At 40.2% G+C, this 25,396-nt stretch overlaps 1 protein-coding gene across 3 annotated transcripts in view; it reads left to right on the top strand.

Annotated features, from left to right (window-relative positions):
- arvcfa (ARVCF delta catenin family member a) overlaps window positions 1–25,396 on the top strand; it is a 48,119-nt gene that overhangs the window by 10,403 nt on the left and 12,320 nt on the right. The window contains exons 2-10 of one of the 3 annotated variants that reach the window (XM_067433975.1): window positions 1,268–1,384; window positions 3,966–4,073; window positions 7,688–8,534; window positions 11,725–11,908; window positions 12,995–13,112; window positions 14,556–14,724; window positions 15,540–15,557; window positions 16,526–16,597; window positions 20,000–20,127. In XM_067433975.1, coding sequence (XP_067290076.1) covers window positions 1,268–1,384; window positions 3,966–4,073; window positions 7,688–8,534; window positions 11,725–11,908; window positions 12,995–13,112; window positions 14,556–14,724; window positions 15,540–15,557; window positions 16,526–16,597; window positions 20,000–20,127 — 1,761 coding nt within the window. Of the gene's footprint in view, window positions 1–1,267; window positions 1,385–3,965; window positions 4,074–7,684; window positions 8,535–11,724; window positions 11,909–12,994; window positions 13,113–14,555; window positions 14,725–15,539; window positions 15,558–16,525; window positions 16,598–19,999; window positions 20,128–25,396 lie in introns of all 3 variants that reach the window. The other 2 variants (XM_067433974.1, XM_067433976.1) reach the window with 2 other exon arrangements.

Genomic DNA, 25,396 nt, shown 5'->3' with positions numbered 1-25,396 from the left:
TCATGTGGTCTATTGTCATGTGGTCTATTGTCATGTGGTCTATTGTCATGTGGTCTATTGTCATGTGGTCTATTGTCATGTGGTCTATTGTCATGTGATTCCATGCCCTCATGTGTTCCTGCCTCGTGTTCCTGTGTCTTGTTGTCATTGGTTTATGAGTTACTCATTGTTCACAGGTGATTAGGCCTTGTGTATTTAAGCCCTCATGTTTGCTATAGTCTTTGACAGTTATTGTATGTGTAACCCGCTGTTGGTGAGTGTTTGGGCTAGTCTAGTTTAAGTCAAGTTTTATGTTGTTTTGCCAAGTCTTTTGTTTATGTTTGGCTTTATGTTAAATATCAATAAACTGTGGTTCATCAACCTCAAGAAATCCAGCGGATCAAACGTTACAATAACACATCATTTTTTAGTTTTTTACCAGCGTAGTGTTGAGAATGAAGACAAACGGTGGCGTTTCTCTGTTGCTGTAGTTATTTTGCGCTCTTGTTAGCAGTTACAGTGCTAATGTTGTGTTAGTCTCTTAAAGCCACGGCTTGTGTTTATGAGGCTGCGCTCATGTATAAATGATGCTCGGGGAGGAAGTTCTGCTGATTTTTCTTTAGAGTGTTTTTTTTTCTTTTGCTGGGTTGAGAATAATTTAGTGAAATTGCCAAGGGGTGATTTCTCGGCTGTATTTTTGGGCTTTTTGTGAGCTCATGATGCTCTTTCATGTGGAGACGTTCATCAGGACACTGCAAAAATGCTCTTCTTATTCAGTATTTTGACTTGTTTCCAGTCCAAATATCTAAATATTCTTAAATCGAAATGCATTTATAAGTAAAATTACCAGATATTTTTTCTTGTTTTCTGGGGAAAAAATATCTAAATGAAGTGAGGTTTTTGCCTAAAACAAGCAAAATGATCTGCCAATGGGGGGAGAGAAATCATCTTGGAAACAAGATTTCAATCAGAAAAAATATTTTTCTCCCCATTTGTAGATAATTTTCTGTTTTAAACAAAAACTCACTTCATTTTGATTTTATTTTTAAGACAACAAGGAAATATCTCATGTCGTTTTACTGATCTAGTAAATGCATCTTGATTTAAGAATTTTTAGACATTTAGACTGGAAACGAGACAAAATAACTGAGTAAGAAGAGCATTTCTGCAGTGTAAGATTTATTTAACAGTCGTGAATATGTGCTTGTGATTAAAACATGACAAACGCTCTGTAAACACAACACCGCTCAGATCTCATGCTAATGTTGATTCTCCTTTTCTCCAAAAGAAGCCGGATCCAGAGGAATCACCGGCCGAACCTTCAGCCCAAAACACCAAAGAGACGAGCGAGGAGATTCTTCCAGCCGAGCAAATCACGGACGCCTCGCATCACACAGACACTCATGTAGGTCAATGAGGAGCTGATTCCTCATAGATGCATATAAAGTCTAGCCTGGTCTTTCCAGACTCTCGTACATTTCATTTGTTCATAGAGTCTGGCCACTCTCCATTGAGAAGCGTTTAATTCGGCGTAGGCGGGCTCTCTGTTAAAGTTTAAAACTATTGGATCTGGCCAGAGCTACTCTGGATCTGCCGTAACCAATCGCTGACGTTTGGTCGTGACGTATGTCATGCGCTCTTCGCCTGTTTCACACAAATCCGTCAAAATAAATGTGCACTTGTTCAGGCCACCTCAGTGATCAAACCTAAAGCTCCTGCATTCGGATTGTGGTTTATTCACGCCACGGTGGAGAGTTTTGTGATCGGGAACGCGGTCCGTAACATGATTGTATGCTGTAAATAAAATGTCATATGCTTGGTATGATAATAAATGCTGCTAATAACGGACCAATTCAAATGTTTACGTGCTTTTATTTTAATTAGTTTGAGCGGTGATAAAATATATTGCTCTTGTAAATACTTGCCAACTTTTTAGAGAAATGCAATTCTAGAAATACATCCAAATAACAGCAAAGAGCAACCGTACGGTGCTCTGCAGGGGTCAAAAAGGATTATAAACAGTGAATTTTGAAGTGAGATATTCTTAAAACAGGAAGTATTTACTAGACAAGCAAAAGTTATTGTCTTGTTTTGGGAAAAATAACTCAAAATGAAGAGAGTTTTGGCTTAAAATAAGATAAATAATCTGCCAATGGGGTGAGAAAAATAATCATAAAACAAAAATAAGTTTTCCCAAAATAAGACAATTTGTACTTGTCTAGTAAATGTTTCTTAATGTAAGAATTTTTAATATATTTAGACTAGAAACAAGACAAAAATACTAAGTAAGAAAAGCATTTTTTGCAGTGTAGAGACCATAAGTGGCAATTGTTCTACGATCAACTTAAGCTCACGATGCTTTTGGGAAACGCAGCCCTTTTAGTTCCTGTCTCAGTGAAGCCCCTCCTTCTGAAACGAGCTAGTTACGGCTGTTTCCTGGAAACGTATTGTCGCAAGTTTGTCGTTCAACAACGTTGGTTAAAGGATTAGTTCACTTTAAAATGAAAATCTCCTGAAAGTTTCCTTCTCATAATAATTTCCATCTCATCCCAGATGTTCATGTCTTTCTTTCTTCAGTGGAAAAGAAATGACGTTTTTGAGGAAAACATTCCAGGATTTGTCTCCTCATAATGGACTTCAATGGGAACCAACGGCTGAAGGTCCAAACCAGTGCAGTTTCAGAGGAAGAGCTTCAGAGACTCTGATGATCCCAGAGGAATAGAGTCTGATCCAGACTAACCATCACACATTATCAACACAAATACACATTTATACACTTTTAACCTAAATTGCTCATCTTGCGCTGCTTTGTGACGAGTCACGGATTGCGTAATCCTGTGGGAAAGGTCACATGACGTAGGCGTAAGTCCCGCCCCCGTGCTCACAAAGCGCTCGAGTGGAAACTAATACAAACATCCTTAAGCAAAAAAAGGTTAAAAACGATGTCGGATGAATTTGAAGTTGGAGATGGAGTTTTTTTTCTAAAGGATGTTTGTGTTTGTCTTCATGCTTTGTGAGCACAGGGGCGGGACTTACGCCTACGTCATGTGACTTTCCCACAGGATTACGCAATCCGTGACTCGTCACAAAGCAGCGCAAGATGAGCAATTTAGGTTAAAAGTGTAAAAATGTGTATTTGTGTTGATAATGTGTGATGGTTAGTCTGGATCAGACTCTATTCCTCTGGGATCATCAGAGTCTCTGAAGCTCTTCCTCTGAAACTGCACTGATTTGGACCTTCAGCCGCTGGTTCCCATTGAAGTCCATTATGAGGAGACAAATCCTGGAATGTTTTCCTCAAAAAACTTCATTTCTTTTCCACTGAAGAAAAAAAGACATGAACATCTGGGATGAGATGGGGTGAGTAAACTATCAGGAGATTCTCATTTTAAAGTGAACTAATCCTTTAATTATGTCACGCAGGTGGTCGAATATTAACTTTTATTTAATTAGTTTAAAATCGAATTTATGCTAGATGTTTATAATCAATCATATAGGCTCGTTTTTACGTACTAGAGCACGTCCGCACATGCGCAATCTTCAAAAACTCTACTTTAAAACTCTTGACAAACTAAAGGACACAAATTATATTTGTATGCATTTGAAATAAAAAATATATTGTACTGAACCTCAGCTTGCTCAAGATAAGGATTTATTAAGTCCACATGACATGCAAACAAGAAGCTATGCTTCTAACCACAGGTCGAGAGCTGTTGTTCCAACCATACAATTTATACAATGCTGTTTGCAAATTTTCAGTGAGTCAGGTTAAGCTGGTTGGCTGGTCTCCAAGGCTGCCTAATCTGGTGTTCCTCTGGGCAGAACCATTCTAAAACCAGCCTGCTAAACCAGCCATGTCCAGGCTGGAAGGTCAGCCCCCGAGCTTAGGCTGGTTTTTGCTGTTTTTTCAACTGGTTCTGTTTGTAAACGTCCCGTTAATGAGCACACACTGAGGAAAACACTCTGTTTCTGTGCTGGTTTTGTAGACTGAGAGTTCAGGCATCGGGACAGAGAAGTCATCCAGCCCTGATAGTGAGACGAACCCGCTCAGCTCCAGCAGCTCCAATGAACAGGTTGTGCCAAATGTCCTGAAGGTGAACATTACAAACTTGAAGTTGTCTCATAGAACATTCATGTGAAAGTACAGTAAAATGCAATTAAATGTTTTCTTTTATACAGCCTTGGTGAAAAAAGGTTCAGTGGAGCTCTATATAGAACTCTAGGGTTCATGACTCAATATTAAAGAACCCTTCAGTGGGGTTCTATATAGAACTCTAGGGTTCGTGACTCAATATCAAAGAACCCTTCAGTGGAGCTCTATATAGAACTCTAGGGTTCATGACTCAATATTAAAGAACCCTTCAGTGGGGCTCTACATATAACTCTAGGGTTCGTGACTCAATATTAAAGAACCCTTCAGTGGAGCTCTATATAGAACTCTAGGGTTCATGACTCAATATCAAAGAACCCTTCAGTGGGGCTCTATATAGAACTCTAGGGTTCATGACTCAATATCAAAGAACCCTTCAGTGGGGCTCTATATAGAACTCTAGGGTTCATGACTCAATATCAAAGAACCCTTCAGTGGGGCTCTATATAGAACTCTAGGGTTCGTGACTCAATATCAAAGAACCCTTCAGTGGGGCTCTATATAGAACTCTAGGGTTCGTGACTCAATATCAAAGAACCCTTCAGTGGGGCTCTATATAGAACTCTAGGGTTCGTGACTCAATATAAAAGAACCCTTCAGTGGAGCTCTATATAGAACTCTAGGGTTCATGACTCAATATTAAAGAACCCTTCAGTGGGGCTCTATATAGAACTCTAGGGTTCATGACTCAATATTAAAGAACCTCTCAGTGGAGCTCTATATAGAACTCTAGGGTTCATGACTCAATATTAAAGAACCCTTCAGTGGAGCTCTATATAGAACTCTAGGGTTCATGACTCAATATCAAAGAAACCTTCAGTGGAGCTCTATATAGAACTCTAGGGTTCATGACTCAATATCAAAGAACCCTTCAGTGGAGCTCTATATAGAACTCTAGGGTTCATGACTCAATAACAAAGAACTCTTCAGTTGAGCTCTATATAGAACTCTAGGGTTCATGACTCAATATTAAAGAACCCTTCAGTGGGGCTCTATATAGAACTCTAGGGTTCGTGACTCAATATTAAAGAACCCTTCAGTGGAGCTCTATATAGAACTCTAGGGTTCGTGACTCAATATCAAAGAACCCTTCAGTGGGGCTCTATATAGAACTCTAGGGTTCGTGACTCAATATCAAAGAACCCTTCAGTGGGGCTCTATATAGAACTCTAGGGTTCGTGACTCAATATAAAAGAACCCTTCAGTGGAGCTCTATATAGAACTCTAGGGTTCATGACTCAATATTAAAGAACCCTTCAGTGGGGCTCTATATAGAACTCTAGGGTTCATGACTCAATATTAAAGAACCTCTCAGTGGAGCTCTATATAGAACTCTAGGGTTCGTGACTCAATATTAAAGAACCCTTCAGTGGAGCTCTATATAGAACTCTAGGGTTCATGACTCAATATCAAAGAAACCTTCAGTGGAGCTCTATATAGAACTCTAGGGTTCATGACTCAATATCAAAGAACCCTTCAGTGGAGCTCTATATAGAACTCTAGGGTTCATGACTCAATAACAAAGAACTCTTCAGTTGAGCTCTATATAGAACTCTAGGGTTCGTGACTCAATATTAAAGAACCCTTCAGTGGGGCTCTATATAGAACTCTAGGGTTCATGACTCAATAACAAAGAACTCTTCAGTGGAGCTCTATATAGAACTCTAGGGTTCGTGACTCAATATCAAAGAACCCTTCAGTGGAGCTCTATATAGAACTCTAGGGTTCGTGACTCAATATCAAAGAACCCTTCAGTGGAGCTCTATATAGAACTCTAGGGTTCATGACTCAATATCAAAGAACCCTTCAGTGTAGCTCTATATAGAACTCTAGGGTTCGTGACTCAATATCAAAGAACCCTTCAGTGGAGCTCTATATTGAACTCTAGGGTTCGTGACTCAATATCAAAGAACCCTTCAGTGGAGCTCTATATAGAACTCTAGGGTTCGTGACTCAATATCAAAGAACCCTTCAGTGGAGCTCTATATAGAACTCTAGGGTTCGTGACTCAATATCAAAGAACCCTTCAGTGGAGCTCTATATAGAACTCTAGGGTTCGTGACTCAATATCAAAGAACCCTTCAGTGTAGCTCTATATAGAACTCTAGGGTTCGTGACTCAATATTAAAGAACCCTTCAGTGGAGCTCTATATAGAACTCTAGGGTTCGTGACTCAATATTAAAGAACCCTTCAGTGGAGCTCTATATAGAACTCTAGGGTTCATGACTCAATATTAAAGAACCCTTCAGTGGAGCTCTATATAGAACTCTATGGTTCGTGACTCAATATTAAAGAACCCTTCAGTAGAGCTCTATATAGAACTCTAGGGTTCGTGACTCAATATTAAAGAACCCTTCAGTGGGGCTCTATATAGAACTCTAGGGTTCGTGACTCAATATTAAAGAACCCTTCAGTGGAGCTCTATATAGAACTCTAGGGATCGTGACTCAATATTAAAGAAGCCTTCAGTGGGGCTCTATATAGAACTCTAGGGTTCATGACTCAATATTAAAGAACCCTTCAGTGGAGCTCTATATAGAACTCTAGGGTTCATGACTCAATATTAAAGAACCCTTCAGTGGGGCTCTATATAGAACTCTAGGGTTCGTGACTCAATATTAAAGAACCCTTCAGTGGAGCTCTATATAGAACTCTAGGGTTCGTGACTCAATATTAAAGAACCCTTCAGTGGGGCTCTATATAGAACTCTAGGGTTCGTGACTCAATATTAAAGAACCCTTCAGTGGAGCTCTATATAAAACTCTAGGGTTCGTGACTCAATATTAAAGAACCCTTCAGTGGGGCTCTATATAGAACTCTAGGGTTCATGACTCGATATTAAAGAACCCTTCAGTGGAGCTCTATATAGAACTCTAGGGTTCGTGACTCAATATTAAAGAACCTTTCAGTGGGGCTCTATATAGAACTAGGGTTCATGACTCAATATTAAAGAACCCTTCAGTGGGGCTCTACATATAACTCTAGGGCTCTTGACTCAATATTAAAGAACCCTTCAGTGGAGCTCTATATAGAACTCTAGGGTTCGTGACTCAATATTAAAGAACCCTTCAGTGGGGCTCTATATAGAACTAGGGTTCATTACTCAATATTAAAGAACCCTTCAGTGGGGCTCTACATATAACTCTAGGGCTCTTGACTCAATATTAAAGAACCCTTCAGTGGAGCTCTATATAGAACTAGGGTTCATGACTCAATATTAAAGAACCCTTCAGTGGGGCTCTACATATAACTCTAGGGTTCATGACTCAATATTAAAGAACCCTTCAGTGGAGCTCTATATAGAACTCTAGGGTTCGTGACTCAATATTAAAGAACCCTTCAGTGGGGCTCTATATAGAACTAGGGTTCATGACTCAATATTAAAGAACCCTTCAGTGGGGCTCTACATATAACTCTAGGGCTCTTGACTCAAATTATCCCAAAAATGTTTTATATAAGGAGAAATTTCCTAAATGATTGCATCATACTTTGACGTTTAATGGGTTATTTGAGATTCCTCAAATCTTGTGTGTATTTTGACTGTTCCCCTATAGGAGAGTTCATCGGAAGGGTTGGACGAGTTGCAGACGATGTCTCCGGATGCTCAGCCGCGTCCTGAAGCCTCCATCGAGAAGGAAGATGTGTGTGCGGTTCTACCCCCCCATCCGGAGGCCAGCGTGACATCTGACCTTACACACGAAAATCCCAAGGACCAATCGGCTCTGTACGGCACTCTTACCAGTCACATGACACTCCTGCATGGGTTCCCGTACCATCCGGCGTTTCCCAGCCTTCCTGCCAGGAGCTATTTACCAGAGAATTGCTACACTTTGCCGCTGCACCGGGATAGTTTTGTTCGAGGTGGCGCTCCAAAAGCGGAGCAGGATGGCGTAGATTTGCTCTCCGGTGTACCAAGCCATGCAATCCATCATATGAGGCAGAGTTTGGACCTCACGGCGGATGACATCGGGCCGTTACCAAATTCGTATTTCCAGGATCTGTACAGGACGCTCTTGCCGCAGAAACGCGCCAGCATGGTAAGCCTCGACACCATCCGGAAGGACCCGCGGTGGAGGGATCCGAATCTACGAGAGGTTATCGCCATGCTGAGCCACCCAATGGACCCGGTAAAGTCCAACGCCGCCGCATATCTGCAGCATCTCTGCTACGAGAATGATAAGGTCAAGCAGGACGTCCGGCAGCTCCGAGGGATCCCGGTTCTGGTGGAGCTCCTGGACCATCCCAAACCCGAGGTCCATCGTAAGGCCTGCGGCGCGCTGAGAAACATCTCCTTCGGCAGAGACAACTTCAACAAGGTGGCCATCAAGAATTCGGACGGGATTCCGGCGCTGCTGAGACTGCTGAGGAAATCCAACGACGTGGAAGTCCGAGAGCTGGTCACAGGTTCACATCCGCATGCATGTGCACGACTTTTCAATAAGCATGCAAAAACAAAAGCAAGAAAGGTTTTGCTGCCTAATATTGTTGTGGAAATCATGATGCACTACTATTCATAGATGCCACCTACGTCACTTCCAAATAGAACGCCGCCATATTTACGACCGATCTCGCTCGGTGGCCGCCCAAACTGCCCATTTGAATGAGAGAGAGCATTTATATTTTAAGCCACGTTTCGACCGCAGGAACTTTACCCAGGAACTTTGGGTGGTACTCGGTGTGTTTAGACCGCAGGAACCAGGGTCTAAATGAAGTTCCGGGTAAATATTTCCCCCTCCAAACGGCCCTGCTTGTGAGGTAGTACTTTTTCAAAGTTCAGGAACTTTCGAGGGCGGGACTTGGGCGCTGAACATGCTGATTGGTTTAGCTCAAGCAGTATTTTATTTCAACCGGCATTTTTAAAAGTCTTTTGTGAAGTTCGGTCTACGTTCAGTAAATATCAGTCTTGCTCTCTGTCTGATGGCGCGCGTTCGTCTCAGCCATCTCGCGTTCAGTGTCCGTAATAGCTTAATCATTTTAAATCTAGCTTTACAAGCTTTCTGAATATGCTGCATGCTGCTGAATCTGCATATTAGTGCTCTTTTCTGTCGTTGTTAATGACCTCTTTAGTAAACCGATACATAACCAGCAAAAGCAGCACAGCTTGAATCTCTTCAATACTCGTTATTCATTTTTTTACAGTCTTTTTTTCACCATGTAAACGACCTGACCGATTACTATAAGTGTGCGTCCTTACATGATGTGACTGCGCCGCGCTCATGTTGACGAGAGGAAAGCTCATTTTTCTGAGTTATGTTATGATAATATAAGTTATGAAGATAATGTTGGAGTAATGACACAGCGTATATTGCCCCAGGCAGTTTTTACTTTAACTGCGCCTGACAGAAGAATTTTTTTCTTCCTTTCTGAGATGATTATTACACTTTACAACAGATAAATAGCTTATATAATACTGAATTAGTCCTGGTGGCCGTTAAGAGTTGCTCTGGCTACAGTTAACACACTCCAGCTGCTGGAGAAAACGGCGGCGACATTTTGATGTGGCAGAGAAACTGCATGTGACAAAATGATTGCGATTGAAAGTCATCACATGTAAACACCAGATCGGTTTAGATAACGTCTCATGTAAACAGTCCACTAAATCTTTCAATCGGTACACACAAAAATGATTACTGTCCGTCACTGACTTGAGGAGCAGTCGCGCGCAGTCCTACATCACCGGACTAATCTGTCTAATCTTTACGGGACTTTAGATCGCGGTGGAAACGCAGACAGCTGCAGGTCTGGGGGGAGAAAAGTTCCTGTAAAAACTTTCCTGGTACAAATTGTTCCGGGTAATTCTGGTGGAAACGGGGCTTTAGGCTCCGATTTGTTACCCCCAATTTTCTTTCGCCCATTATTATATATATCTTGTACATAACCCCTCCCCATACAGTGGAGATCACTTGAAGGCTTTCAAGAGTACCGATGCATGTCAATATGCTGTGACTTGCAACGGGAAATTATTCGGCTCATATTATTCTCTCATGCAGTTCCAGATGCAGTGTTTTGACTGGACCTCTTCTACGTCTGCTGCATGAGATGAGAACACATTCTTATAATTTTCTGGGTCTTAAAAGGGTGTTTGTGATACAGTGGCGGCTGGTGAAAAGTATTATAAGTGGGGCTATTTTTTGTGGGGGCTCCAGAAATTGGGTTCTTTGAATTGGTCTATTCAGTGGGTTCAAACAACCCAATTTCTGGGTTTGTCCATTTTCAACCCAAATTGGGTTGTTTAGCCCAGTGGTTCTCAAACCTGTCCTGGGGACCCCTTACCACTGCACATTTTGCATGTCTCCCTCATCAGACACCCAATTCAAATCTTAGAGTCTCTACTAATGAGCTGATGATTTGAATCAGGTGTGTTTTTGATGAGGGAGACATGCAAAATGTGCAGTGGTGAGGGGTCCCCAGGACAGGTTTGAGAACCACTGGTTTAGCCCAACACTTTTTAGAGTGTGTGTGTGTGTGTGTGTGTGTGTGTGTGTGTGTGTGTGTGTGTGTGTGTGTGTGTGTGTGTGTGTGTGTGTGTGTTGATCATCAGATCCTCATCTGAGAATGATTAGTGAAGGATCATGTGACTCTGAAGACTGGAGTAATGATGATTATGATCACAGGAATAAATCACACTTTACTATATATTCACACAGAGAACTGATGATTTACACTGGAGGAATATTTCATGATTTTTACTGTGTTTCTAATCAAATAAGTTCAGCTTTGATCACAGGAATAAATTAATTTTCAATATATTTCACACAGAAAACAGCTGATTTACATTGGAATAATGTTTTAACACTTTTTGCAGTATTCAATGCGTCATGTAAAGTTTACTGCAGTTTTATCCCCATCTATAATCTGAAGGTTTGTTCACTTATCATTCTCTAGTGTCTTGCCTTGACCCGTCAGATAACCCATGCCTGAGTTTTACTTGTAAATCAAACCACACTGCCACAAATGCTTTTCTTACTTAGTATTTTTGTCTTGTTTCTAGACCAAATATCTAAAAAATCTTAAAACAAGAAGTATTTACTCTTAGAAGAAAAGGTTCTATCAGCGCTACGTATTTGGAACCCCTAAAAGTTTCTATATAGAGCCCTTTTTAAGTGCCAAAAGGGTTCTTTCTTGTCATTATAGAACCTTTTTAGTATAAAAGGTTCTTTGGAGTTGACTTTAAATGTTTTTTTTTAAACCTTTTTAGCATAAAAGGTTCTATAATGGCAAGAAAGAACCCTTTTGGCACTTAAAAAGGGCTCTATATAGAAACTTTTAGGGGTTCCAAATACGTAGCGCTGATAGAACCTTTTCTTCTAAGAGTATTTACTAGACAAGTAAAAATTATTGTCTTATTTTGGGGAAAAATAACTCAAAATGAAGAGAGTTTTTATTTTAAGCAAAAACTCTCTTCATTTTGAGTTATTTTTCCCCAAAACAAGACAATAATTTTTACTTGTCTTGTAAATGTTTCTTAATGTAAGAATTTTTAGATATTTTGACTAGAAACAAGGCTAAGTAAGGTCTAAGTAAGAAGAGCATTTTTAGCAGTGCAGCGCCTGTAATTGTGAATTATTGTGAGCGAAGTGTCCTAATGTTTCAGGAACGCTCTGGAATCTGTCGTCCCATGAGCCTCTGAAGATGATCGTCATTAACCTGGGCCTGCAGACGCTGACGGATGAGATTATTATCCCTCATTCGGGTTTGAGAGGAGACCCGAACGACCCGGCCCGACCCGGAGACCCCGAGTGGAACACGGTCTTCAAGAACACTTCTGGATGTCTGAGGTTCGATCGGAGCCGAGCTCTTTTTAAGCACAATTCCCTTTGACGTTTAATCCCTGCGGCAGGATTAGCAGGAGCTCAAAATACTCTTCTAACACTGCAAAAAATGCTTTTCTTGCTTAGTAATATTGTCTTGTTTCTAGTCAAAATATCTAAAAATTCTTACATTAAGAAACATTTACTAGACAAGTACAAATTATCTTGTTTTGGGGAAAAATAACTCTAAATGAAGAGAGTTTTTGCTTAAAATAAGATAAATAAATCTGCCAATGGGGTGAGAAAAATAATCTTGTTTTCTGTTTGAATTAAGATTATTTTTCTCACCCCATTGGCAGATTATTTATCTTATTTTAAGCAAAAACTCTCGTCATTTTGATTTTATTTTCAACAAAAAAATTAATAAATCTACATATCGTTTTACGTATCTGTATCTTGATTTAAGAATTGTCAGATATTTAGACTAGAACACAATTACCACCGCACAGCTGTTGGTGATAGAGAGGAGCAGGACGAAGGAAAACCCGCACACTATCAATACTTGCAAAAAATAAAAATAAAAATTGATTAGCAACGTTTCGGTCTCATCACCTTCACAGGTCTGATGAAGGTCAAAAATCAAAAAGTTTTGGATTTTTTGCAAATATTGATAGTGTGCGGGATTTCCTTTTGTTTGTTTAGATATTTAGACACAACTCAAAATTCCTAAGTAAGAAGAGCATTTTGTGCAGGATTGTGTGTGTGTGTGTGTGTGTGTGTGCAGGGGCATCGCACTGGGGGGGTAAAGGGTACCGAGTACCCAGGTCCCAAGGCAGGGGGGCCCCTTAGAAGTCAGTTTTCTACACATTAATCAGAGTGTGGCTTATTTTGTTTATGTTAAGTATTTATTAAGTGTTTTTATGATAAATATGCAATACCCCACCCATTAGTATCACTATGGTATTTGGTACGGGGCCCAGCAAGATGGTTTGTACCCAGGGCCCAAAATTTGATGCTACGCCACTGTGTGTGTGTGTGCGTGTGTGTGTGCGTGTGTGTGTGCGTGTGTGTGTGTGTGTGTGTGTGTGTGTGTGTGTGTGTGTGTGTGTGCAGGAACGTGAGTTCAGACGGAGCGGAGGCGCGGCAGAGTCTGCGCGAGTGTGAGGGGCTCGTGGACGCGCTTCTGCACGCGCTTTACTCCGCTGTCGCCAAGAGAGACGTCAACAACAAAGTAAGAATTTAAATCTAAATCCAGGTCACGGCACGGCTGCTGATCCGCGCACTGCTCACACCACACGGAAATATCACAGCCCATAAAGAAAACTGATGAGCCAGAAACTATGAAACAATAGGAACTATAAACTGAACTCACTATTATTACTTTGAAATTAAACTAAATCGAATGAATCGGATAAATAATTAATGTTACTATTATTATTGATTGTTTAATTTTTTTGTTTAATAATTAGAAATATAATATATCAATAATAAAATGAAACAATAATTTATTATTATTATTATTATTATCATAATGTCAGATGCCTGTCCTGTCTTGTATGTGGGTTGTGTCCTGACCCCTCCCCCTTGTTATCTGATTAGTGTTGATTTCTCGCACCTGTTCCTCTTGATTTCGTCCCTTTATAATCTCCTTGTGTTTGTCAGTCTGTCTCGTATCCTTGTCTCGTCTACGTCTCTCGGTCCTCTGTGACGTCCACGTGGTGTGTGTTTAGTTTCAGTTTATGTATTTTCTAGTTTATGTTTTCCCCCTCGTGGGTTTTGTTTTGTATTTATGTTTTATTTGTTGTAAATAAATTATCATTTTCCTGCACTTGAGTCCTCACACCATTTCCTTTGTGTGTATGTGACATATTATCCGTTTTTATTTAATATTATTAAAGTAAAATGAAACCATTATAATAATTAAATTAAAACTCCCTATAAGAATAATTATAAATATAATTCATATTTTTTCATTTAACAACTATTTATTATTATTATTATTATTATTATTATTATTATTATTATTATTATTATTATTATTATTAATTTAGTTTAATTTTAATTTAATATGATTATTTAAGTAAAATTAAAAATAATAATTCCATAACAACAACAAAAATATTTGTAATAATAAATATTATTAATTTGATAATGAGTATTATTATTTAAGTTTAATTAATTAATAATTTAATAAACTTAAAAAAACAACTATAATATAATAATAATAATAATAATAATAATAATAATAATAATAATAATAATAAATATTATTATTATAAATAAATTATGAATTCTATAAATGTTTATTTTAATATATTACTTAAATTAAACATAATAATAATAATAAAAATAATAATAATAATAATAACTCACTACAACAACATAATAATAATAATAATAATAATAATAATAATAATAATATTTTTAGGTTATTAGTTTAAATTGAATAATATTAATATAATAATTATTATTATTATTATTATTAATACTATTCAGTTTATAAATATAATTTATATTAGTAGTAGTAGTATTTAGTTTTTTGTTTTTTAATTTACTTTAATAATAATAATAGTAATGACTAAATTATGATATTAATGATTTCCAAAAGGTGTATTTTCCTGCTCTCTGAAGTCATATTTGTCCGGTGTGTTTCGTTTCTCTCCTGCTTTTGCAGTCGGTGGAGAACTGTGTGTGTATTCTGCGTAATCTCTCCTATCACGTGCACAAGGAGGTTCCCGGAGCCGAAAAGTCCCAAATTCAGACGGCCAATCACAGCGCACGGTCAGCAGGTCACCATAAGAAGAAGGAGGAGTCGGACTGCTTCAGCGGACGGACGAGCAAAGGTCAGCGACTCATCACTAAGACGTCACTTACTGTCATTTAGTTACTTTACCCTTAAAGGGTTAGTTCACCCAAATGAAAATGATGTCATTAATGACTCGCCCTCATGTCGTTGGACACCCGTCAGACCTTCGTTCATCTTCAATAATTAATTATTACTCCTCAGGAGTAATTAATGACATCATTTTAATTTTTGAGTGAACTAAACCTTTAAAGGAAGTGTGTGTAAGATTGTGGCCAATACTAGTACTGCAATGGCTGTAGAGCGGTGTCTCCCCCTCCCCCTCCCCCTCCTCCTGACTCGAGGTTGCCAGATTGGCTGCAGGATCAGCAGGAACGTTTGTAGATCTGCAGCTGTGGTAACTAGAGCAGATCTGGCAACCCCAAACACTACTGACTCGTGATTGGTCGATAGGTGGAGGGCGGAGCTTCAGGCCAAAACACAACATGACATCATCAACATCAGCTGAGCTGCAACAACAACTTTATAATGACAATATCCTGCCGGACTACTGTCGTCAGTGATAGAAGTGTTTAAAGTTAACATGATTTATTAATGTCTAGAGACACATCAGGGCCATTTTATGATTCATTGAAATACATTAACTTACAGTTCCTTTAAAAAAGTAAAATGACTTAATGATTAAATATGAATTGCATTTATTAATAAAAGTATTAATTTCTTAACAAACAAAACTATTCTTATTGACCTCTTGTTGACCTCCACAGCTTCTGTAGCGTGCATATGTTTAAGATGTGTAAATACAGTAAAGGTTCTGTGTAAATGTGTGTGTTGTGTTTCATGGCTGCGGTGCAGAAGAATGGTTCCATCAGTGTAAGTGTCCAATCCTTCATATGCTGTTACTGTAAGTCAGTCTCACACACTCGATTTACTCCCAGTCGACGCCCACCGCCACACACACACACACACACACACACACACACACACACACACACACACACACACACACACACACACACACACACACATACTCTCACACAGACACACACACAGACACACACACACACACTCTCACACACACACTCACACACACTCTCACACACACTCTCACACATACTCACACACACACACACACACACACACACACACACACACACACACAGACACACACACAGACACACACACACACACTCTTACACACACTCTCACACACACTCTCACACACATACTCACACACATACTCACACACATACTCACACACACAGACACACACACACTCTTACACACACTCTCACACACACTCTCACAGACACACACACACACACACTCTTACACACACTCTCACACACACTCTCACACACACTCTCACACATACTCACACACACACACACACACACACACACACACACACACACACACACACAGACACAGACACACACGCACGCACACACTCACACATACTCACACACACATACTCTCTCACACATACTCACACACACATACTCACACACACACACATACTCACACACACATACTCACACACACACACATACTCTCACACATACTCTCTCACACACACACACAGACACATACTCTCACACACACATACTCACACACACACACAGACACACACACACATACTCTCTCACAGACACATACTCTCACACACACATACTCTCACACACACAGACAGACAGACACACAGACACACACACACACACAGACACACACACATACTCTCACACATACTCTCACACACATACTCTCTCTCTCTCTCTCTCTCTCTCTCTCACACACACACACTGGTGTTGAGATGCTGACGTGTGCACTGTGATCCGCAGGTAAGAGACACGGAGCCGGAGAGAAGAAGAGCGGCAGCCTGGATCTGCCCAAGAGGAGTCTGCCGATGAAAGGTTTGAGTCCCTCTGAAACCCAAATCACTGAGGCATCATGGGAACTGTAGTCCCTCTGAAACCCAAATCACTGAGGCATCATGGGAACTGTAGTCCTGTCAGCTTAGAAGCCTCTTTCTGGTTTGATCCGTCAGTATCCCGCAATCACACTCAACTCAACTAACATTTTAAATACATTTTTAATAATTTTGTTAAATGCATGTCTGTAAAAAAAAAATCGATTTAGCTTTATTTTTAGATTTTTGCCCATGCTGACCCCTGACCCCGCCAAAAGCACCAACAGTGGTACGTAAGCATCAGAACTGGACCACGGAGCAATGGAAGAAGGTGGCCTGGTCTGAGGAATCACGTGTTCTTTTACATCACGTGGATGGCCGGGTGTGTGTGTGTGTGTGTGTGTGGCTTACCTGGGGAACACATGGCCCCAGGATGCACTATGGGAAGAAGGCGAGCCGGCGGAGGCAGTGTGATGCTTTGGCCAATGTTCTGCTGGGAAACCTTGGGTCCTCCATCCATGTGGATGTTACTTTGACACGCTCCACCTACCTAAGCATTGCTGAGACCATGTTCAGCCTTTGATGGAAACGGTATTCTGGCGGCTGTGGCTCTTCCAGCAGGATAATGCTCCTGACACAAAGCACAGATGCTTCAGGAATGGTTTGAGGAGCACAACGACCAGTTTGAGGCGTCGACTCGGCCTCCAGATTCCCCAGATCTCAATCCAATCGAGCATCTCGGGGATGAGCCGAACAAACAAGTCCACTTACAGGACTTAAAGGATATGCTGCTGTAAAAAAGAGAGAGTCTGATCTGCGTTTAGTCTCTCTGCTTTAGGGATGTGATCAATCAGAACGTGTCTGTTATACTAACAGCGTCTCACACACACATCTAATAAACCAAAACTGAGAGTGTTTCCAAATGACAGTAATTTTCTTATGATTCTGGTGTGAACGATGAGCGGGACGGGTCGTTCTTGACAGGCTTTGAGGTCAATCTCCTGTGAGAGGGTGAAAGCACAGTAAGCTGGTGATATTGTAATTCTCAGGCTTGGTGACCCAGTTACATGAAATTACAATCGTCTGGTCTTAAAGCGCACAGTGATCCGCCACAGTTATGATCCATCCGGCGCTCGCCATCATCCGACGTAAAACACGCTCCGTATCCTCAGAGTGTCTCCAGATCAATATTCATGCGGTTTATCTCCTCATCGACTCCACGAGTGAGGCTGAGAAAATATCCCAAGGAATAATAAATAAAGATGGTGTTTAAAGCAAGCATCTTTTTAAATAATTCATTTATTTTAATGTATTTGCTATAAACATGCTAATTAAGACTGTGTGAAACCGTGCAGAACGTCTCATGAATACATTATGGATTCAGTTCCTTCTGTCGATCATACGTAGAGTCATAGCTTTTATCCCAGTTATTATTAACAGCAGTGTTTTCACTGTTAACTAAAACAACAACTATTACAAAATTATTTTCCTTAACTGAAATAAATATTAATATATAAATATATATACACCAATCAGGAATAACATTATGAGCACCTTCCTAATATTGTGTTGCTGACCCATCTCTGTTGGACTCCTCTCGACCCCTGAAGGTGTGCTGTGGTATCTGGCACCAATTGTTAGCAGCAGATCCTTTGAGTCCTGTAAGTTGCGAGGTGGATCGGACTTGTTTGTTCAGCTCATCCCACAGATGCTCGATTGGATTGAGATCTGGGGAATCTGGAGGCCGAGTCGACGCCTCAAACTGGTTGTTGTGCTCCTCAAACCATTCCTGAAGCATTTGTGCTTTGTGTCAGGAGCATTATCCTGCTGGAAGAGCCACAGCCACCAGAATACCGTTTCCATCAAAGGCTGAACATGGTCTCAGCAATGCTTAGGTAGGTGGAGCGTGTCAAAGGAACATCCACATGGATGGAGGACCCAAGGTTTCCCAGCAGAACATTGGCCAAAGCATCACACTGCCTCCGCCGGCTCGCCTTCTTCCCATAGTGCATCCTGGGGCCATGTGTTCCCCAGGTAAGCCACACACACACCCGGCCATCCACGGGATGTAGAAGAACACGTGATTCCTCAGACCAGGCCACCTTCTTCCATTGCTCCGTGGTCCAGTTCTGGTGTTCACGTGCCACTGTTGGTGCTTTCGGCGGGGTCAGGGGTCAGAGGTCACCCTATGCCGCCCCATACGCCTCAAACTGAGCTGCTCTGTGTATTCTGACAGCTTTCTATCAGAACCAGCATTAACTTCTGGAGCAGTTTGAGCTCCAGTAGCTCGTCTGTTTGATCGGACCCCACGGGCCAGCCTTGGCCGCCCATGACCCTGTGGCCGGTTCTCCACTGGTCCTTCCTACCTGTTTTCACTTCACCTGTCAGTGGTCATAATGTTATGCCTGATCAGCGGTAAAGGTTCCAATACGGGGTTTTCACATCGATTCAATAGAAGAACCGTTTTGGTTTTTAGGTTCTTTATTGGCATGGATGGTTCTATGAAGATCCTTTAACATCCATGGTACACACAGAAAAATAGGGTGTCAAAATTGTACCTTTAGCTTGTCACTGGGGCAGTACCATTAAAAAGACATCTTTGTACCTTTTTTACTCCTAAAAGGTGTACTGCCCCAGCAACAAGCTTGTGTTCCCCTAAAAGTACAATTTTGACACCCTATTTTTCTGTGTGTACTCAAAGCACAAAAGGTTTTTTAAATTCATAAAATGTAATTAAAATGTTTGCTACCACTTTAGTATGGGGAGCACATATTCACTATTAATATGACTTTTGCCTCATAATCTCCTAATTTACTGCTTATTAATAGTTAGTAAGGTAGTTTTTGTAGCGTTTAAGTTTAGGTATTGGGTCGGATTAAGGGATGTAGAATAAGCTCATGCAGAATAAGGCACTAATATGAGCTTTAGAAGTGCTCATAAACAGACAATATCATAGGAATATGCATGATCATAAGACACTAGTTAATAGTTAATAACTGAACCTTAAAATAAAGTGTTACCAAATGTTTTTTTTTTATTGCATCCCTTTTGGAACCTTTATTTTTAAGCGTGTATAGTAACTTTTTGAAGAACCCTAGAGTTCTGAATAGACTCTTATAGTGTGTTACGACTCAGATCATGAATCTTTTGGTTTATTCATTATTCAGTGCTGTTTAATAACTCAAGCATCACTAATACTAGTGCTCATAGTGATTCAAACAAACCTCTAACATTAAATATTAAGCTTCAGCACGTAGCTCAAAACTTCTAGAATATCTTAGAAAAAGCCTGCCAACCACCGTGTCCTCAGAAATAATGTAAACCGTACAGACACTCGTTTCAGACTCTGTCCTCATGAATGATTGAGGCTAATGGGTCTTGAGATGTGTGTGTTTATTTCCGGCAGGCCTGGAGCTTCTGTACCAGCCGGAGGTGGTGCGACTTTACCTGTCGCTCCTCAAACTGAGCCAGAACCACAACACTCTGGAGGCGGCGGCCGGAGCGCTTCAGAACCTGTCTGCCGGACACTGGGCCGTGAGTCTCAGACTCTCCGATATCTGACCGCCTCATGCATGCTGCACACACAACCTGAAGCTCAGGCCAGCTCCAGTCTCTACACTGCAAAAAATGCGTTTCTTACTCAGTATTTTTGTCTTGTTTCTAGTCCAAACATCTAAACATTCTTACATTAAGAAACATTTACTAGACAAGTACAAATTATTGTCTTGTTTTGGGGAAAAATAACTCAAAATGAAGAGAGTTTTTGCTTAAAATAAGATAAATAATCTGCCAATGGGGTGAGAAAAATAATCTTGTTTTCTGTTTGAATTAAGATTATTTTTCTCACCCCATTGGCAGATTATTTATCTTATTTTAAGCAAAAACTCTCTTCATTTAGAGCTATTTTTCCCCAAAACAAGACAATTACTTTTGCTTGTCTAGTAAATGTTTCTTAATGTAAGAATGTTTAGATGTTTGGACTAGAAACAAGACAAAAATACTACGTAAGAAGAGCATTTTTGCAGTGTATGCAATGCACAGGTCGTGTTTATAGGTAACCGACTGACGCAGCTAACCTGGAAAAACTCAGACAACTTCTGGCAAATTTAGATTTTCTCTGCAGTAGGCTGATGAAGAGCCCATTCAAGCCCATTTCTAATCCATTGCCGAAATCACAGCACCAATCAGAAACGTTGCTTTACACGATGACGACAGAGTAGCGACGGTGAAGCAGATTTTGTACATTACTAAGATGGATGATCACTTGTTCGAATCAGCCATCGCATCTGTTTAAAGCGATTTAAACTTTTCCTTTTCCTTAAAACCCGAGCAAAGAACACTGGGCTCCAGATGTGGATTACACCGGCTACTGGTGAGGAGGATGAGGAGTGTGATCTCACACACACACACACACACACACACACACACACACACACACACAAACAGCCCCTAAACCTACCCATCACAGGAAACATTCTGCATTTTTACTTTCTCATAAAAACTCCTCCTGTGTGATTTATAAGCCTTTTGAAAAGTGGGGCCATGGGTAATGTCCTCATATTTCACCCTCTCCTGTAATACCTGTGTCCTACCCATGGCATTATACACATCTGGGTCCACATATGTCACAGAAACATGCCCACACACACACACACACACACACACCCCTCTGGATCTGACCTTTCTGTGATTATTTCCTCACACTAGATCTGCTAGTCATGTAAAGATTGTAAATAACTAACTAGCGTAACTATGCTCAAGTCTGAAAATGTTCTAACATCTGAAATGACTGAATATGAATAAAGTTTGTGAGACACAATTTTCCAAAGACTCATCAATATTATTTTATTTTCTAAATATTCCAAATCCTGTTCTAATCGCGAGACAAATGCCTTACAGCGGCATGCAAAAATGCCTACATCTTCCTCAAAATCACGAACATAGAATTATGTCAGTTTCAGATGTTTCTCCGTCGCGCTGCAATCATCATCTCCTTCATCGCTCTGATTGGTTTTAGGTCAATCCAATTGAGCCCAGAGGTATTTGAGCGACGTCCGATGATTTGTCTATGAAGCTTTGCCAGACCCTAACTCAGTTACTACTGACAATGCTCTGGTTTTAACCAGGCTATGACACAGATGGATGAATTTGTGAGAACGCTTCCAGGCCAAAAACTGAATTTTCTGATTTTCTGTGTTTTCACTGTGAGACGCTAGGGGGCGCTATTACGCATCTTCTGAATGAGCACTGAATCCCCTGATCAAAACACACACTCATCATATATATAGATCATTAATCATCATATAAATCTAATCTATCTAATGTTAGTGAATGAGATGAGGAGCAGGATGAGCTCCAGGACTGAAGCATTAGAGGAGTAGATGGACTCGATCTCCTCATCTGAGTCTGATCATCTCTGATCATTAATCATCATATAAATCTAATCTATCTAATGTTAGAGAATGAGATGAGGAGCAGGATGAGGAGCAGGACTGAAGCATTAGAGGAGTAGATGGACTCGATCTCCTCATCTGTGATCATCTCTGATCATTAATCATCATATAAATCTAATCTATCTAATGTTAGAGAATGAGATGAGGAGCAGGATGAGGAGCAGGACTGAAGCATTAGAGGAGTAGATGGACTCGATCTCCTCATCTGTGTCTGATCATCTCTGATCATTAATCATCATATAAATCTAATCTATCTAATGTTAGAGAATGAGATGAGGAGCAGGATGAGGAGCAGGACTGAAGCATTAGAGGAGTAGATGGACTCGATCTCCTCATCTGTGATCATCTCTGATCATTAATCATCATATAAATCTAATCTATCTAATGTTAGTGAATGAGATGAGGAGCAGGATGAGGAGCAGGACTGAAGCATTAGAGGAGTAGATGGACTCGATCTCCTCATCTGTGTCTGATCATCTCTGATCATTAATCATCATATAAATCTAATCTATCTAATGTTAGAGAATGAGATGAGGAGCAGGATGAGGAGCAGGACTGAAGCATTAGAGGAGTAGATGGACTCGATCTCCTCATCTGAGTCTGATCATCTCTGATCATTAATCATCATATAAATCTAATCTATCTAATGTTAGAGAATGAGATGAGGAGCAGGATGAGGAGCAGGACTGAAGCATTAGAGGAGTAGATGGACTCGATCTCCTCATCTGTGATCATCTCTGATCATTAATCATCATATAAATCTAATCTATCTAATGTTAGAGAATGAGATGAGGAGCAGGATGAGGAGCAGGACTGAAGCATTAGAGGAGTAGATGGACTCGATCTCCTCATCTGTGTCTGATCATCTCTGATCATTAATCATCATATAAATCTAATCTATCTAATGTTAGAGAATGAGATGAGGAGCAGGATGAGGAGCAGGACTGAAGCATTAGAGGTGTAGATGGACTCGATCTCCTCATCTGTGTCTGATCATCTCTGATCATTAATCATCATATAAATCTAATCTATCTAATGTTAGAGAATGAGATGAGGAGCAGGATGAGGAGCAGGACTGAAGCATTAGAGAAGTAGATGGACTCGATCTCCTCATCTGTGTCTGATCATCTCTGATCATTAATCATCATATAAATCTAATCTATCTAATGTTAGAGAATGAGATGAGGAGCAGGATGAGGAGCAGGACTGAAGCATTAGAGAAGTAGATGGACTCGATCTCCTCATCTGTGTCTGATCATCTCTGATCATTAATCATCATATAAATCTAATCTATCTAATGTTAGAGAATGAGATGAGGAGCAGGATGAGGAGCAGGACTGAAGCATTAGAGGAGTAGATGGACTCGATCTCCTCATCTGTGATCATCTCTGATCATTAATCATCATATAAATCTAATCTATCTAATGTTAGAGAATGAGATGAGGAGCAGGATGAGGAGCAGGACTGAAGCATTAGAGGAGTAGATGGACTCGATCTCCTCATCTGTGATCATCTCTGATCATTAATCATCATATAAATCTAATCTATCTAATGTTAGAGAATGAGATGAGGAGCAGGATGAGCTCCAGGACTGAAGCATTAGAGGAGTAGATGGACTCGATCTCCTCATCTGTGTCTGATCATCTCTGATCATTAATCATCATATAAATCTAATCTATCTAATGTTAGAGAATGAGATGAGGATCAGGATGAGGAGCAGGACTGAAGCATTAGAGGTGTAGATGGACTCGATCTCCTCATCTGTGTCTGATCATCTCTGATCATTAATCATCATATAAATCTAATCTATCTAATGTTAGAGAATGAGATGAGGAGCAGGATGAGGAGCAGGACTGAAGCATTAGAGGAGTAGATGGACTCGATCTCCTCATCTGTGTCTGATCATCTCTGATCATTAATCATCATATAAATCTAATCTATCTAATGTTAGAGAATGAGATGAGGATCAGGATGAGGAGCAGGACTGAAGCATTAGAGGTGTAGATGGACTCGATCTCCTCATCTGTGTCTGATCATCTCTGATCATTAATCATCATATAAATCTAATCTATCTAATGTTAGAGAATGAGATGAGGAGCAGGATGAGGAGCAGGACTGAAGCATTAGAGGAGTAGATGGACTCGATCTCCTCATCTGTGTCTGATCATCTCTGATCATTAATCATCATATAAATCTAATCTATCTAATGTTAGAGAATGAGATGAGGAGCAGGATGAGGAGCAGGACTGAAGCATTAGAGGAGTAGATGGACTCGATCTCCTCATCTGTGTCTGATCATCTCTGATCATTAATCATCATATAAATCTAATCTATCTAATGTTAGAGAATGAGATGAGGAGCAGGATGAGGAGCAGAATTGAAGCATTAGAGGAGTAGATGGACTCGATCTCCTCATCTGTGATCATCTCTGATCATTAATCATCATATAAATCTAATCTATCTAATGTTAGAGAATGAGATGAGGAGCAGGATGAGGAGCAGGACTGAAGTATTAGAGGAGTAGATGGACTCGATCTCCTCATCTGTGATCATCTCTGATCATTAATCATCATATAAATCTAATCTATCTAATGTTAGTGAATGAGATGAGGAGCAGGATGAGGAGCAGGACTGAAGCATTAGAGGTGTAGATGGACTCGATCTCCTCATCTGTGTCTGATCATCTCTGATCATTAATCATCATATAAATCTAATCTATCTAATGTTAGAGAATGAGATGAGGAGCAGGATGAGGAGCAGGACTGAAGCATTAGAGGAGTAGATGGACTCGATCTCCTCATCTGTGATCATCTCTGATCATTAATCATCATATAAATCTAATCTATCTAATGTTAGAGAATGAGATGAGGAGCAGGATGAGGAGCAGGACTGAAGCATTAGAGGAGTAGATGGACTCGATCTCCTCATCTGTGTCTGATCATCTCTGATCATTAATCATCATATAAATCTAATCTATCTAATGTTAGAGAATGAGATGAGGAGCAGGATGAGGAGCAGGACTGAAGCATTAGAGGAGTAGATGGACTCGATCTCCTCATCTGAGTCTGATCATCTCTGATCATTAATCATCATATAAATCTAATCTATCTAATGTTAGTGAATGAGATGAGGAGCAGGACTGAAGCATTAGAGGAGTAGATGGACTCGATCTCCTCATCTCTGATCATCTCTGATCATTAATCATCATATAAATCTAATCTATCTAATGTTAGAGAATGAGATGAGGAGCAGGATGAGGAGCAGGACTGAAGCATTAGAGGTGTAGATGGACTCGATCTCCTCATCTGAGTCTGATCATCTCTGATCATTAATCATCATATAAATCTAAT

This window comes from Pseudorasbora parva, chromosome 23, assembly GCF_024679245.1.
Source record: "Pseudorasbora parva isolate DD20220531a chromosome 23, ASM2467924v1, whole genome shotgun sequence".
Taxonomy (NCBI): Eukaryota; Metazoa; Chordata; class Actinopteri; order Cypriniformes; family Gobionidae; genus Pseudorasbora; species Pseudorasbora parva.
This window is presented reverse-complemented; position numbering and strand designations above follow the sequence as displayed.